General features: G+C 34.6%; 1 protein-coding gene across 2 annotated transcripts in view; it reads left to right on the forward strand.

Annotated features, from left to right (window-relative positions):
* Nucleotides 1-15,417, forward strand: part of CEPT1 (choline/ethanolamine phosphotransferase 1) — a 43,184-nt gene that overhangs the window by 10,806 nt on the left and 16,961 nt on the right. Inside the window, exons 3-5 of one of the 2 annotated variants that reach the window (XM_007485122.2) lie at nucleotides 6,828-6,975; nucleotides 8,638-8,779; nucleotides 15,240-15,324. In XM_007485122.2, the coding sequence (XP_007485184.1) occupies nucleotides 6,828-6,975; nucleotides 8,638-8,779; nucleotides 15,240-15,324 (375 nt within the window). The remainder of the gene's footprint in view (nucleotides 1-6,827; nucleotides 6,976-8,637; nucleotides 8,780-15,239; nucleotides 15,325-15,417) is intronic. The other variant, XM_001372784.4, reaches the window with a different exon arrangement.

The raw sequence follows: 15,417 nt of genomic DNA on the forward strand, positions 1-15,417 counted from the left end.
TTTATCCTAATAGTTCTTTTACTATTTGAGAAAGAAAATTGCCATCATGGCAGGTCAAGAAATAGTTAAGTGCTTTTTCTCCTGGCAGATGTTCATATCATAGAAGTCCTCTGCCTCCATTATATAATTTTTCTGTGGTAGGCTTGTGATCTGCTACCTGAACTTCTCTTATTTCTTCTGTCCTAATAGTCTCAACAGTATAACAGTATCACTTCTTTATCTGCCTTCCTTGTTGTTCATTCATTTGGGTTTCATCTGACTCTTCATCACTTTTTTGGGGTTTTTTGGTGTTTTTTTGGGGGGGGTTTGTTTTTTTGGCAAAGATAGTGGAGTGGTTTGCCATTTCCTGCTCCAGTTCATTTTATAGATGAAAAACTGAGGCAAGTGACTTGCCCAGGGGCACACAACTAACAGATATCTGAGGCTAGATATGAACTCAGGAAGAAATGTTTTCCTGGTTCTAGTCCCAGCACTCTATGCATTGCACCACCTAGCTGTCCCTGTCTTCTTTGATCTTTACTCAGATGCCATCTACTTTTTATTCTTCTGTAGTTCCTGGATTTCCTTATGCATGAAAAAGCTTCCTGATATTCAGAGCCACATATTGCCTTTTTATCTGTACTGTTACTTTTGAATAAGATTCACCTGCCCAGAGCCAAATTAATGAAAGAATGCCTGGTCTTGAGAAGCTTACATTCTACTGAGAAAACAAAAAAACAACCTATACATAGAGGAGTAAGCGTAACATATTTACAAAGTGCATATAAAGTAATCTTGAGGAGACAAGAAGAGCCCTGACATCTTGAAGGATCACCAGAGGCCTCTTTTTGAACCTTGAAAAGAGCTTAGGATTCCAAGACTGAAGTGAAGAAAGAACATATTTCATGTATAGTGGTGGAGATGGAATTGCATGCACTAGGAGAAAGCAGGCCACTTTGGCTAGAAAACAGTTTGTGAAGGGTAATGATTTGATTAGAGCCAGATTGTGAAGGGCTTTAAATGCCAAACAGAAGTATTTGTAGTTAAGCCTAGAGACTCTTCTTGAACAGGAGAGTAATGTGGTCAGACCTGCATTGGAGGTTTGTCAGTTTTGTAACTTTTTGGAGAGGGCAGAAACTGAGTGTAGAGAGACTAAAGAATTAGGAGACTTTTGCAATTAGTCCAGGCAGGAGGTAGGTTATGAGGGCCTGAACTAGAATGATAACTGTCAAGAGTAAAGGGAACAGTATGGATTTAGGAGATGGAATGGTAGAATTGGAAAGACTTGGCAGTTGATTAGATATGGAAGGTGAGGGAGAGTAAAGAGTCTCAGACCATTTTTGGCAAACTTATGGCATGCATGCCAGAGGGAACTGTATCCTTCCCCTCTCCATGTGCCCCTGGGACATTTCTCACATCACCCTTCCCTCTGCCCAAAGCCCAGTGGGGAGTACTTTCTCCCTCTGCTGTCTGGGGTAAGGTGGGGGTTGGAATGGGGGGAGTGGAGTGGCTCACATGCAGCATGAGGGTTGCACTTTGGGCATTTAGTTTCTAAAAGGTTCACCATCACTGGTTTAGGAGAAATCTGAGAATGAACTTGGATAACTGGAAATATGATGGCATTGGCATTTTTTGGTTTTTCAATTTAACTTCTTCCATAGTTAAATAATTCTTGTTGTTTCCGTCCCCTCTTCCTTCCCCCTTGAGTTGACAAGCAATTTCACTGGGTTATACATATGTTATCACTCAAAACCTCTTTCCATATTATTCATTTTTGTAACGAAGTAATCTTTTAAAACCAAAACCCCAAATCATATACCCATATAAACTAGTAATAAATAATGTTTTCTTCTGGATTCCTACTCCTACAGTTCTGTCTCTGGCTATAGATAACATTCTTTCTCATAAGTCCCTTAGAATTGTCCTGAATCATTGCATTGCTGCTAGTAGCAAAGTAAATTGCATTTGATTGTCCCATAATGTTTCAGTTTGTGTAGGTCTTTCCAGTCCTTATAGAAATCTATTGATTAATCATTACTTATAGCACAACAGTAATCATCACCATCATATACAATTTATTCAACCATTCTCCAGTTGAGGGACATCCCCTCATTTCCCAATTTTTGCTACCACAAAAAGTGCAGCTATAAATATTTTTGAACAAACAACCTTTCCCATTTTTTTTAAATCTCTTTGGGATATAAACCTGATAGTGATTTTGCAGAAAGGGCAGTTAAAGTCCTTGGGTATAATTTATTCTTGCTATGACCTTACTGGTTCTTTGGAATGGCTATTTCCATTTCTAGACACTCATTAAAGTTCTAAAATTTTTTCAAGAAAGTAGTATTAGACTCACTATGCTATAGTTTACAGACTATTTCCTTTTGTGAAAATCAAGACCATATTTGTCCTTTGCCAGTGTTTCCTCATTCTTAATGGTCTTACAAAGATAACTGACAGTGCCTCTCAATATGCCTGCCTACCCATCTTTTTCTTATTAAGGAGGTTGTAACTTAAAGTTATCAGTAGTAGCCAGATGCTCTTACACTAGCTCCTGCTTTATTATACCTAAAGCTGTTTTGTTTTTTTTTCTTAGCATGTCAAATTGCATCAATTTGTTGTTAATATAGTTTTATGTGACAGTAAGAGGATAATGGCATTGAATATCTTTTGAAGGCTAAATTTTAAAAGATCAAAGAACCAAATATTTTGTCTTCAGAGCTCAGAGGTAGTAATTTATGGTAGTAATTCCTCTGATAATCCCATCCATTTAAAGTGCTGTTATCAGTATTATCTTATTGTTTCATTGTGTATGTATAGCCAACAGACATTTTTTTAAGTAAATGTGAATTCTGGTGAAATAACCCCCCCCCCCCCATTATAGCTACATAGCTATACTTGTTAATTAACATTAAATGTTTAAATATTATAAACATAATACCTATCAACAAAAAGAATCCATCAGATAACATATAAAACATGAGGCAAAGTCCTACTCCAAATCCAACTTTTAATAATGCGGTGCTCATTGAATTAACATTTTGTGAAAAAATATTACTAAAAGCTATTGAAATACTATATTCTTAGGTGCATGAAGGAGTATTAATTAGCATCAAAGTAATTTTGGCTAATTCTTTTTTTTTTAATATATTTTATTTGATCATTTCCAAGCATTATTCGTTAAAGACATAGATCATTTTCTTTTCCTCCCCCCCACCCCCCATAGCCGAAAGTCCACTGGGCATTAGATGTTTTCTTGATTTGAACCCATTGCTATGTTGTCAATATTTGCATTAGAGTGTTCATTTAGAGTCTCTCCTCTGTCATGTCCCCTCAACCTCTGTATTCAGGCAGTTGCTTTTCCTCAGTGTTTCCACTCCCATAGTTTATCCTTTGCTTATGAATAATGTTTTTTTCTCCTGGATCCCTGCAAATTGTTCAGGGACATTACACCACCATTTATGGAGAAGTCCATTACGTTCGATTATACCACAGTGTATTAGTCTCTGTGTACAATGTTCTCCTGGTTCTGCTCCTCTCGCTCTGCATCACTTCCTGGAGGTTGTTCCAGTCTCCATGGAACTCCTCCACTTTATTATTCCTTTTAGCACAATAGTATTCCATCACCAACATATACCACAGTTTGTTCAGCCATTCCCCAATTGATGGGCATCCCCTCGTTTTCCAGTTTTTGGCCACCACAAAGAGCGCAGCTATGAATATTTTTGTACAAGTCTTTTGGTCCATTATCTCTTTGGGGTACAGACCCAGCAGTGCTATGGCTGGGTCAAAGGGTAGATATTCTTTTGTCGCCCTTTGGGCATAGTTCCAAATTGCCCTCCAGAATGGTTGGATCAGTTCACAACTCCACCAGCAATGAATTAATGTCCCTACTTTGCCACATCCCCTCCAGCATTCATTACTTTCCTTTGCTGTTATGTTAGCCAATCTGCTAGGTGTGAGGTGATACCTCAGAGTTGTTTTTATTTGCATCTCTCTTATTATGAGAGATTTAGAACACTTCTTCATGTGCTTGTTAATAGTTTTGATTTCTTTATCTGAGAACTGCCTATCCATGTCCCTTGCCCATTTATCAATTGGAGAATGGCTTGATTTTTTGTACAATTGATTTAGCTCTTTATAAATATGAGTAATTAAACCTTTGTCAGAGGTTTCTATGAAGATTTTTTCCCAATTTGTTGTTTCCCTTCTGATTTTAGTTACATTGGTTTTGTTTGTACAAAAGCTTTTTAGTTTGATGTAGTCAAAATTATTTATTTTACGTTTTGTGATTCTTTCTATGTCTTGCTTGGTTTTAAAGCCTTTCCCCTCCCAAAGGTCTGACATGTATACTATTCTGTGTTTACCCAATTTACTTATGGTTTCCTTCTTTATGTTTAAGTCACTCACCCATTTTGAATTTATCTTGGTGTAGGGTGTGAGGTGTTGATCTATTCCTAGTCTCTCCCACACTTTCTTCCAATTTTCCCAACAGTTTTTATCGAATAGTGGATTTTTGTCCCAAAAGCTGGGATCTTTGGGTTTATCGTATACTGTCTTGCTGAGGTCGCTTTCCCCCAGTCTATTCCACTGATCTTCCTTTCTGTTTCTTAGCCAGTACCAAATTGTTTTGATGACTGCTGCTTTGTAATATAGTTTTAGGTCAGGGACTGCAAGGCCCCCATCATATGTGTTTTTTTTCATTATTTCCCTGGATATCCTTGATCTTTTGTTCTTCCAAATGAACTTTGTTATGTTTTTTTCTAAATCAGTGAAGAAGTATTTTGGTAGTTCAATGGGTATGGCACTAAATAGATAAATAAGTTTGGGTAGGATGGTCATTTTTATTATATTGGCTCGTCCTATCCATGAGCAGTTAATGTTTTTCCATTTGTTCAGGTCTAGTTTTAGTTGTGTGGCGAGTGTTTTGTAGTTGTGTTCATATAGTTCCTGTGTTTGTCTTGGGAGGTAGATTCCTAGGTATTTTATTTATCTAAGGTGATTTTGAATGGGATTTCTCTTTCTAGTTCTTGCTGCTGAGCTGTGTTGGAGATATATAGAAAAGCTGATGATTTATGTGGGTTTATTTTGTATCCTGCAACTTTGCTAAAGTTGTTGATTATTTCAATTAGCTTTTTGGTTGAATCTCTAGGATTCTTTAAGTAGACCATCATGTCATCCGCAAAGAGTGATAACTTGGTCTCCTCCTTGCCTATTTTGATGCCTTCAATTCCTTTATCTTCTCTAATTGCTACTGCTAGTGTTTCTAGTACAAAATGTCAAATAGTAGAGGTGATAATGGGCATCCTTGTTTCACTCCTGATCTTATTGGGAATGCATCTAGTTTATCCCCATTGCAGATGATATTAGCTGATGGTTTTAGATATATACTGTTTATTATTTTTAGGAATGACCCTTCTATTCCTATGCTTTCTAGTGTTTTTAATAGGAATGGGTGTTGTATTTTATCAAAGGCTTTTTCTGCATCTATTGAGATGATCATGTGGTTCTTGCTAGTTTGCTTGTTGATGTGGTCAATTATGTGGATGGTTTTCCTAATGTTGTACCAGCCCTGCATCCCTGGTATGAATCCTACTTGATCATGGTGAATGATCCTTCTGATCACTTGCTGGAGTCTTAATTTTGGCTAATTCTACTATTATTTTGTAATATAGACCCATCTTAAAACTAATACCAAACATTCTTTGTTATAGAGGAAAGTTTAGACCATCAAATAGTTCATAAAACAATAAGAAATTGTTATTGGTATCAGTTCTTTTTAGAATTAAAAAAAAATAGCAGATCTAGAAAATACAACTCAATGGTAGATGGTTTGAGAGAAAACTATTAACTTTGTGACTTGAGAGAGAGTAATGTCAAACAGACATAAAAGAGAATATATCCAAATGTACCACTGTGAAGATTGGTAGAAGGAAAAATAAGCTTTGAGAGAATTCTATTTCATCAACTTATTTTTTCCTATGCTCATAACTAGAGTTTCATATCCTACAACTGCCTAGATTGATAGTGACAATATTATGCTTGGTAAAATATTAAAGTTTATAAGAGACATACTACATCTATGGTATAAATGATTGCTAATTGGAATTTTCACTGATACTATATAGATTTTTTTTCTTCAAAAAATAGAAAAGGCAACTCCCACCATTTCCATCCTGATCTGATATTTCTCATAAGAGTGGTTTAACTGGGACCACAGTTATACAACTTGTTCAGTTGTCAAGACTAGTATCTTCATATATGATCACAGTTGCCTCTTCCAAAGGTAACTGATTTTAATCTAGGGAAGTAAAGTTATTTTCTAGTAGCTTTGGTTTTATTTCTATTTATAAACAGGAGAATCACCATGTTTTAGTTTGGCAATATCTGAGAAAATATCAAGTATTGTTGCTTTGTCACTTAAATGTTTGTTGAACTGATTTGTGATTTTTTAAAAAATCAGCCTCAAGCATAAGAAATTGGCTCTAAAGAAAGCCATAAATACCAACATCCCTTTAAAATACCTCCCCCTCACTCTCACTCTCTTCTCTCTCTCTCTCTCTCTCACACACACACACACACACACACACACACACACACACACACACACACACACGCTGTTTAGAAAATACAAACCATCCTAAAAAAAATGTTATGACCAGCTGCTGTGATTTTTTTGCTTTGGAAAAAAAGGAAGTGGTTCCTTCAAAAGTGTGCTTTTAAATATTTAGAACTTGATGCTCTTCTTTCTAGGTTATTTGTTAATAATTAGGATGGTGAGAATAAAGTACATCTAACTATTGCTTCACATTTTTAATAAACTTTTATTACTTTGTTTTCTCTCATAGGCACCTCTGTGGGCATATATTGCCTGTGCATGTGGCCTTTTCATTTATCAGTCTTTGGATGCTATAGATGGAAAACAAGCAAGAAGAACCAACAGTAGCTCTCCTTTGGGGGAACTTTTTGACCATGGCTGTGATTCACTTTCTACAGGTGTTGTATAATATTCATTCTTAGTGTACTGTCACACTGTAAGGATGACACATTAGAGGCATGTGATAAGCAAAGTTCAGAATCAACACTGCAGCATAAGTATTTTGCTACATGCCAAACCAAGTGGTTTTATATTTGACTTAGTGTTCTTGGTTATTAATTGAATTAAGGAGTTTTGAAATGCAATAGAAAATAATTTTAAATTTGATTGTTTTTTAAATGATTACAATTCTAAATGTTTTTATTAATTATTGGTTTTTAAAATTCTAAAGATTAAGTAGTTGACCTGAAGCTACAGTCTATCAAATCAGGCCTTTTAACAAGTACTCAGTTCCCCCTTTTTCTTGTAACTATACTACATTTTAAACAGATTTCCCATCATCTCAGAGTGATAAAGTTCGGGAAACAGGATCTTTTGAGGGAGCTAAACCTGTGATTTTGTTGGTGTGGGGCATTCTTAGTGGTAACCCTCCTCTACTAATGTAGATCAGCAACTGCTCTGGAACTTACAGTGTTAGAAAGTAGTTTGGGGTACTAAGAAATCAAATGACTTAGTTACAATTGGTCACACAACTAGGATATGGCAGAAGGAGGACTTGAACACCTAAACTGTCTGACTGTACAACCTCATTATAAAGTAATGAATCACTTGACAAATTGCAACAATAAAAAAAACCCATCACTTTAGAGTCAAAATGTGTATATTTATTTCTCTGTATCGTGTAGTTATATGTTCATAGTTAAGTGACTTTATCTACATAGGAGTTCAAAATTCTTAGAAATTACTGAGCCTTTAAAAAGAAGTATAAAGCAAATCAAGAAAAGGGAGAAACCTGAATAAAAAAAATACTGATTAGATGTCTCTAAAAGTTTAGGACATAACCACAGTGTAACTTGCTGTGTGCTAATATGTGATTCTATTTTTGTCCCCAGTGAGATGAAGTGTTTGAGCTATAGTTACATAGTTTGATACTTTTCCTGATAATCTCTTGATGTGTCTGTATTTCTGAAATATAATCTATTAAAGGATAACAACTAGTTCTTTGTTATTTAGGAGTAAATTATTGTTTGTGGATTATCCAGAAAATTTGATTCTCTTTCTCACTCTTTGCCTTTGTACAAATTAGTGCAGTGGATAGAGCACTGGACTTGGAGTTAAGAAGACCTGAGTTCAAATTTGGCCTCAGACACTAAGCAACTATGTGATCCTGAGCAAGTCACGTAACTTCTGTTTGCCTCTGTTTTCTTAATCATAAAATGAAGATAATAAAATACCTCTCAGAGTTGTTGTGAGGATCAAATGAGATAATATAAGTAAAGCATTTAGCATAGTAATAACTGCTTTTATTTACATCTTTTCATGAATTATTAATACCACTCATAGCAGTGGATAGGAGAAATATTAAGAAAGGCAACTTCAACATGTCTGTAATACTGATTCTGGTCAGAGTTTTGTTGTATTAGGAAATTAAAGCTGTGAGCTAACAGAGTAGAGATTATCCTTGGATTTTTTCTGTTAGCCCTTTTTTCTTTATCATGGATTACTGAAAGCTGCCCACATAGTCATAATAAAACTTTCCTAACTTCTCTTCTTTATTTTCTTCTTGTATAGTAAAAGTTCTTCTAAAATGTTCGATTAATTGTGACCTGTTTCTCTTGTAGTCTTTGTGGTTCTAGGAACCTGCATTGCAGTACAGCTGGGAACCAACCCTGACTGGATGTTCTTCTGTTGTTTTGCTGGGACTTTCATGTTTTACTGTGCACACTGGCAAACTTATGTTTCTGGAACATTGCGATTTGGAATGTAAGTACCAAAAACGACATTTTAAAAACTCTGATTGAGTATGTGGTTTGGATTTGTGTGTTTTTTAGCAAGCTGTAACATTACTACATTCACCAAATAAAAGCATCCCCAGACTATTATTCTTTTAACTTTGACCTGATGATTTCTGTCATCTCTGCTTTCACATCCTTTGTAAAAAAGTAAACATAAAAAAAAATTTCAGTTACAAGAAAAGACATTCCTTTGGGCTAAACAAAGCTGAATTTCCTCATCTATTCCAGTTTGGGGCCTGGTAATAATTGGTATTCAATAAATATTAAATAAGAATGGATAACAAAGGGCAGGCAACTTATATTTCTCTAAACACTTAGGGCTTATAGAAATTTATTTCTTACACATATTTACCAATGTGCAATAGTCAGGTCCATGAGTTTCCTGTTGGTAGGGAGCACACCATATTGATTATTACTGCCGATATAAGAATTATAATCATAAACATGAGAGCAAGAATTTTTAGACATAAACATGAGAAAAAAATGGTTTTACTAGTATTTAACAGCATCTTTATTAAATTTTAAAAACAATTAGACTGTTATACTAGTACTTATTACTGTAAAATAGATCCAGGTGTTTATGATCATTATACTCTTTTGTGAGATTCTGAAAGAAAACCTTGTATGCTCTTGCAAACTTTAAGAAATTAAAGATCTCAAAATGATTCATAATGACATTTGACAGGGAAGTCTGTCAAATAATGTTCAATAAAGGAGACTCACTTAAGGTCTTAAATTAGAATCTCAAATAAGCACACTTTTTGCTAGGCATTAGATAAACCTAATGCAAAAATTAAAATCATTAGTTTGCTTGAATTTTCACACAGAAATTTTGTTGCTATACTTAGTAGCAGTAATAGTACTTGAACATTTCAAATGAGAAATTATTAAAGTGGACTTCACATATGAGATATTTTTTAGATGAAGGGATACAAGGTGGTATCAGTTTATGTTACACATTCATTAAGCAATTTATAACTTGTTTAGTTATTATTAAAATCTAAGTATGAAACCAGAAAAGATTCAAGATTTCTAGTAATTAGGAAAAAAACTCAACTTGAAGTATTTCATACTATATATTGTGATAACCATTCTCAGCATTATTAAAAACATCATTAAAGACTGAATATTTCTTCCAATTGTGGGAATCAAAACTCATAGTAGTAGACCCCTCTGAGACTGCATGCTTTTCTTGATCCATTTTTTCATTATTTGCATATCTGTATTTGGAAATTATGACTCAATTGTTATGAATATCACAATTTAGATGTTATATTATCTGAAACTCACCTTCATTTTTGTGGATAATTTTGTTCCACAAATTTTTATCACCTCTGTTTCTTTAAAAAAAAAAAGTACGTGACAAAAATACTCTTTATTTTTTATTTCCTTGGGAAGAGATACTACTCATAGAAAAGTCAGAAAAGAGGAAGAAAGAGAGAATATTGAACCAATTAGATACTCAGTGTTTTGAAAGCAGAATTTAATACTATAGTTCCCTATTTATCAGTTTTTAATTTCTTAGGTCATTTTTCAGGTCTTGTGTCATACTTCCCTTGTAGATTGATACCCAATATTTTTTGGTGTGAGACATAGAGTAATGGAAATCAATGATAGGAATTTCCTGTTCCACTGGTTGGCTTGGGCCTTAACTCAACATTTTTTGGGTAGCAATTTCTAGCTGAGTTGTTGAGAATAAGAAGACAGATCATGGAGATGGAGGAAATGTGTAAAAGATGTTGCAAGCTGCTGTGCTTAGGTCACAGAGCCCTGCTATCGAATAAGATGAAGAAGATAATGAAGTAGAAAAAAGGAGAATTTCTGGAAAGGATTTCACAAATAAAGATTGTCCCCCTTCTCTTCCCCTCCCCCAGAAAACAGATATGTCGACATCAAGTGAAAAGGAAGGGAACTCATGTGGTATAACAATCTTTTATTTTAAGTAGGATAAATAAGCCATAAGCCACAATATTTATTGCCATAAATAACCTGAATTTTTCAAAGATTGCCTTTTGATATTGAAATATCAAAAAATACAGAGCTATAATATTCATGGTAAAGATGATGTAAAATTTTTAGGTTCAGAGAGGTGTAATGATTTAGGTATTTTAAAAATGTAGTTATCATTTTGGACAGGAATCCAGCCTGGCATTCGGTCTGTCCTATATGACGTATTGTAGATCTACATGAATAAGTTTAATCAGAAATTTACATGGTCAAGAGTGGCTCTGAACATTCAGAAACTGACTTTTTAATCTTATTGAAAGCTTTTCTCCTTTTAGTTTCTTTGTTGCAAAGGGGACATAAAATAATACTTAGAGATGCCATTTAAAGTACCTCTTCCTCTAGAAAAATTTCCATTAAGGGCTTGCCCTTATTTCACATATTGCTCACAAAGATAGCAACTAGAACATGTGAATAGTTGACATTGTTCATTAGAGAAGGAGAAAGTTCAATTTCTGTTTTGTATGGTAGGGGGAAAGAAGCATTGAACTGGAATTTCAGTAATGAGGTGAAGTCTATTACTTAAGAAAAAAAGAATAAGGATTTAGAAAATTCTCTTTTTCTCAGAGTGGCAGCCTCTTGGGGAAGTACTTAAATAAGCTTGATTTTTTTAAAATTTGTTTTATGAAGCAGTTTCCCATATATGTGATTTAACAATCACATTTCCTTTTATACATACTATGAATAGCTTTCATTTGTGAAGATTTTTTGTCATTTAGAAATTTAAAATATACAGTCTTTGTAAAATATAAAAGATTTGTTACCACCATTAAAAAAAAACAAAAACATTTCTTTTTCTCTTAGAATCAGTACTAAGTATTGGTTTCAAGACAGAAGAGTAGTAAGAGCTAAGCAGTTTAGGTTAAGTAACTTGTCCAATATCACACAACCAGGATGTCTCTGGGTTCAGATTTGAACCCAGATCTTCTCATTTCTATCCACTGAGCCATCTAACTGCCTGTTAGCCACCACCTTATAAAAGCAGCATTTAAAAATTTGTTATACCTGCTATAAGCTCTGAAGAATTATATTATTGTAACTTTATCATTGACTACAAGTCTTACATTATAACACAAGCCTAGAATTCTGAGTCAGTAATGATGTTCAACAATAATCATTTACATATTTTAAGAGGAGAAAACTAAGCTTCAGGTTATCAGGTTAGGTAATTTGCCAAACATCACAAAGCTTGTAAATAGTGAAGTTGGGATTTCTGCCTGATAGTCTTACTCCAAGGATGCATGCCATTTTACTCTATTGCCTCAAATATGTGTAATCTCCCTAAGGTTTTGGGTCAGAATTTCAGCTTTCTACTTCAAACAAAAAACTTCCTTAATCAGAGAGCATTAGTACCTGGTTTTTCATAAACAGACCCAGCATTGCTCTATGGGGAAGAACTTTTAAAAAGACTGTATAGCCACAAATGTTCAGTGGGACCATTCATTCTGTGTAGTTCCTGGGACCACTCCATGTAGTTCCAGCTCCATTTCAACTGCCACATCTTTGGGGGAATAAAAGAAGCCTGGATATGACATCCAATGGCCAAAGAGACTGGAGGCTAAATAGAATAATGGAGAAGAAAGACACCAACCTAGAGTCTATATTCTAGACTAGAATTTTTATGTTATGTGGCAATAATTTGAAAGTGCATTTATGGAATATGCTAAATAGAAAAATTTAGTTCCACTCCCCTGAAACCTTTCTGTATGTGGGTTACAAATTGTTACCTTTTAGACAAAATATTTAAATGATAGCATATGCATTCATTCCTAAAAAGTATTTACTCAACAACACTGATTTATGCAAAAATCAGGCTTTAAAAATCCACAATTTTCATTTATGGCTCGGTGCTCTTGGCTTTATGGCTCTTGGTAAATCTGTTTAGCAAAAACATACAGACATACATAATATCTATATACACACACACACACACACACACACACACACACATATATACATATATATATACTTATACTTTAAAATTGAAATCAGACCAGCAATATCCTATCTCAAGTATTGCTTTGGTTTTTCTCTAAATTTTATTGCTTATAATTATGACTCAGTATATATACTGTATGACCTCAGCCATTCCTGAGCTGTAAAATGAAGTTAGTTGACCTTAAAGTTTCTTTCTAACTAAAAGCCAGGATTTCTGTTTTTAAAATTAGATTGAAAAGTTAAAAGTTATTCAAAGTTGTTCTGTTATATTGTATTTCCTATGAGTGCCTCTTACAAAAGAGCAAATTACAGAAGAGGATTTTCACATTTATTATGATTTGTACAGTTTGTATTTCTAAAGACTGAAATTAATTAAAAATTATGTTAACCAGAGTAGCTAGATAGCTTAGTGGATTTGAGAGCTAAGCCTAGAGATGGGAGATCCTAGGTTTAGATCTGGCTTCAGACACTTCCTAGCTGCTTGTCCCTGGGCAAATCACTTAACCTCCATTGCCTAGCCTTTACTGCTCTTCTGCCTTGGAATCAATGTACAGTATTGATTCTAAGACAGGAGGTACAAATTTTTCTTAAGTCTATCAGGAATGATTATATCTTCATTAGTAAATTATAGAATAGTTGCTGATCTGCCTTGGTAGAAAGCATTTTCCTTACCTGGCTTCCCCATATCTTGTAAAATCATAGGTCTAGACCAAAAATAGACAAAGTGTTGCTATTGAATGAATATAAAGTTCTTACATGTATTAAAACATTTAATGATCCTAATTTGATATCATTGTACATTAAAGGTGTTATTTTATTCATACATTTCCTCTTCAACAATTCCAACAAACCTTTACATTGCTCAGTTATCCTATGCATTATATACTCTTAAATTAATTTGATTTGCAATATGTAATATCCCCAAACACAACCTGCTCTGAGTTTTTTGGGATAAAGTGGGTGTAGTAACCCAAGTAAAATCCCATGTTCGGCTTATTGTAATTGTGCTTTACTCTAGTTGATAGCTTCTGCTAATCTGATAATTTTTTACCCCCTTTACCTCCCAAACTACTGAGCAGAGACATGAGGGAAGAAGTTAGGAGTCAGAATATCTGGGCTCTAGTCCCATCTGTGCTATCAAGCTACTTTGTGAACTTTGACCAAACCCTTGGCCTCTTTCAGTCCCATGTTCCTCATCTGTTAGAACAATAACAACAATAATAATCTAGGTAACATTTATATAGTTCTTTAAAGTTTGCAAAATGTTCTCCCACCCTCCTTATTCCTATTTTGAAGATAAGGAAAGAAAATGTGAAAAGGTTAAAAAATTTGTCCGATATCACACACCAGACCCATTTCTACTTGACTTCAAGTTCTGTGCTTTTTTTTTTCCTCTGCCACCTATCTTCCTTGATAAAGATCATATCTACTCATGTTTATATATCAGTTTAAGGCTTACAAAACATTTCCCTTACAACAAACCTTATGAAGCAGATAGTGAAATATTACTCTCCCCATTTTACAGATGAAGAAATGAAACCAAAGGGATTAAAAGACATATACAAATGTAGCCCCTAACCTTTTATGTTAAGAAAGTAGTTTTACTTTGAAACAAAGACAGTAAAGTGCTAATTAGGGAAGAAAGAAAAGAATTTGAGCTAGAATTCAAAAGGAAACAGGTCTTAGGACCATGGCACAGCCACTTTGATTTTTGTTGTGATCAGACCCAGAGAGGAATGTGTTCTTTTGACATTTAAGATTTCTTCTCACTGTTTCACAGTCATTAGCTCTTCCGTCTGATTTCTGCCCCTTCCCTTTTGGATGCCTGTTGTAAAATCTGAAAAAAAAGTGGGCTATGTTGGGAACCTTGGGAACTTGAATAAGATAATAAGGGATTCTTTAGGCATCATATAGATATATTGTCCTGTTGCTACCCCAGAAATAATACGCCAAAGAGATTCCAGGTTAGATGTCAGTGCAGAATCTAAAAGGCTAGAAGACAAAGAGCAAGGTTATTTTCTAACTGTATAGTTCACTCACAGGTACTTGAGAACTGATAATATGTATCTTATCTGGATGTTTTCATAGTCCTCTTTCCAAATCAACTTTAAAAATTGTATTCCTGTTTATTTCACTGCTGTACCTCTAATATAGCCAAGAAATATACATTTATTCCCTAGGACAATAAAAAGTTTACTATGTAAAGCATATTGTCTAGTGTCTAACTGCCATCATACAGAAAGTGTTCCTTTTAAGCAAAATCTGTTACTTGTTTTAGTGGCTTTGCTTGGTGGAAGCTCTGAATAAAGTTATTTCAAAATGTTTTTTTCCCTCACATAGATTTGATGTTACAGAGTACCAGACCATAATTATGACATATTACCTTCTCACAGGAACCATGGGGCCCTTGTTTTGGAAACTTCACTGGCTGTTTGGTGAAAGCTCTGAATAAAATTATTTCAAAATGTTTTTTCCCTCACACATAGATTCGATGTTACAGAGTCCCAGGCCTTAATTATAACATGCCAGCTTCTCACAGGAACCCTGGGGCCCTGGTTCTGGAACTTCACGGTAACTGCTAGTATTAATGCTGCTCATTGGAGAATGGCATAGACCCTGCAAAAGACAGCCCCTTTGTCATGCACAGAGTGACCCTGCAAATTA

This window comes from Monodelphis domestica, chromosome 2 (assembly GCF_027887165.1).
Source record: "Monodelphis domestica isolate mMonDom1 chromosome 2, mMonDom1.pri, whole genome shotgun sequence".
Lineage (NCBI taxonomy): Eukaryota > Metazoa > Chordata > Mammalia > Didelphimorphia > Didelphidae > Monodelphis > Monodelphis domestica.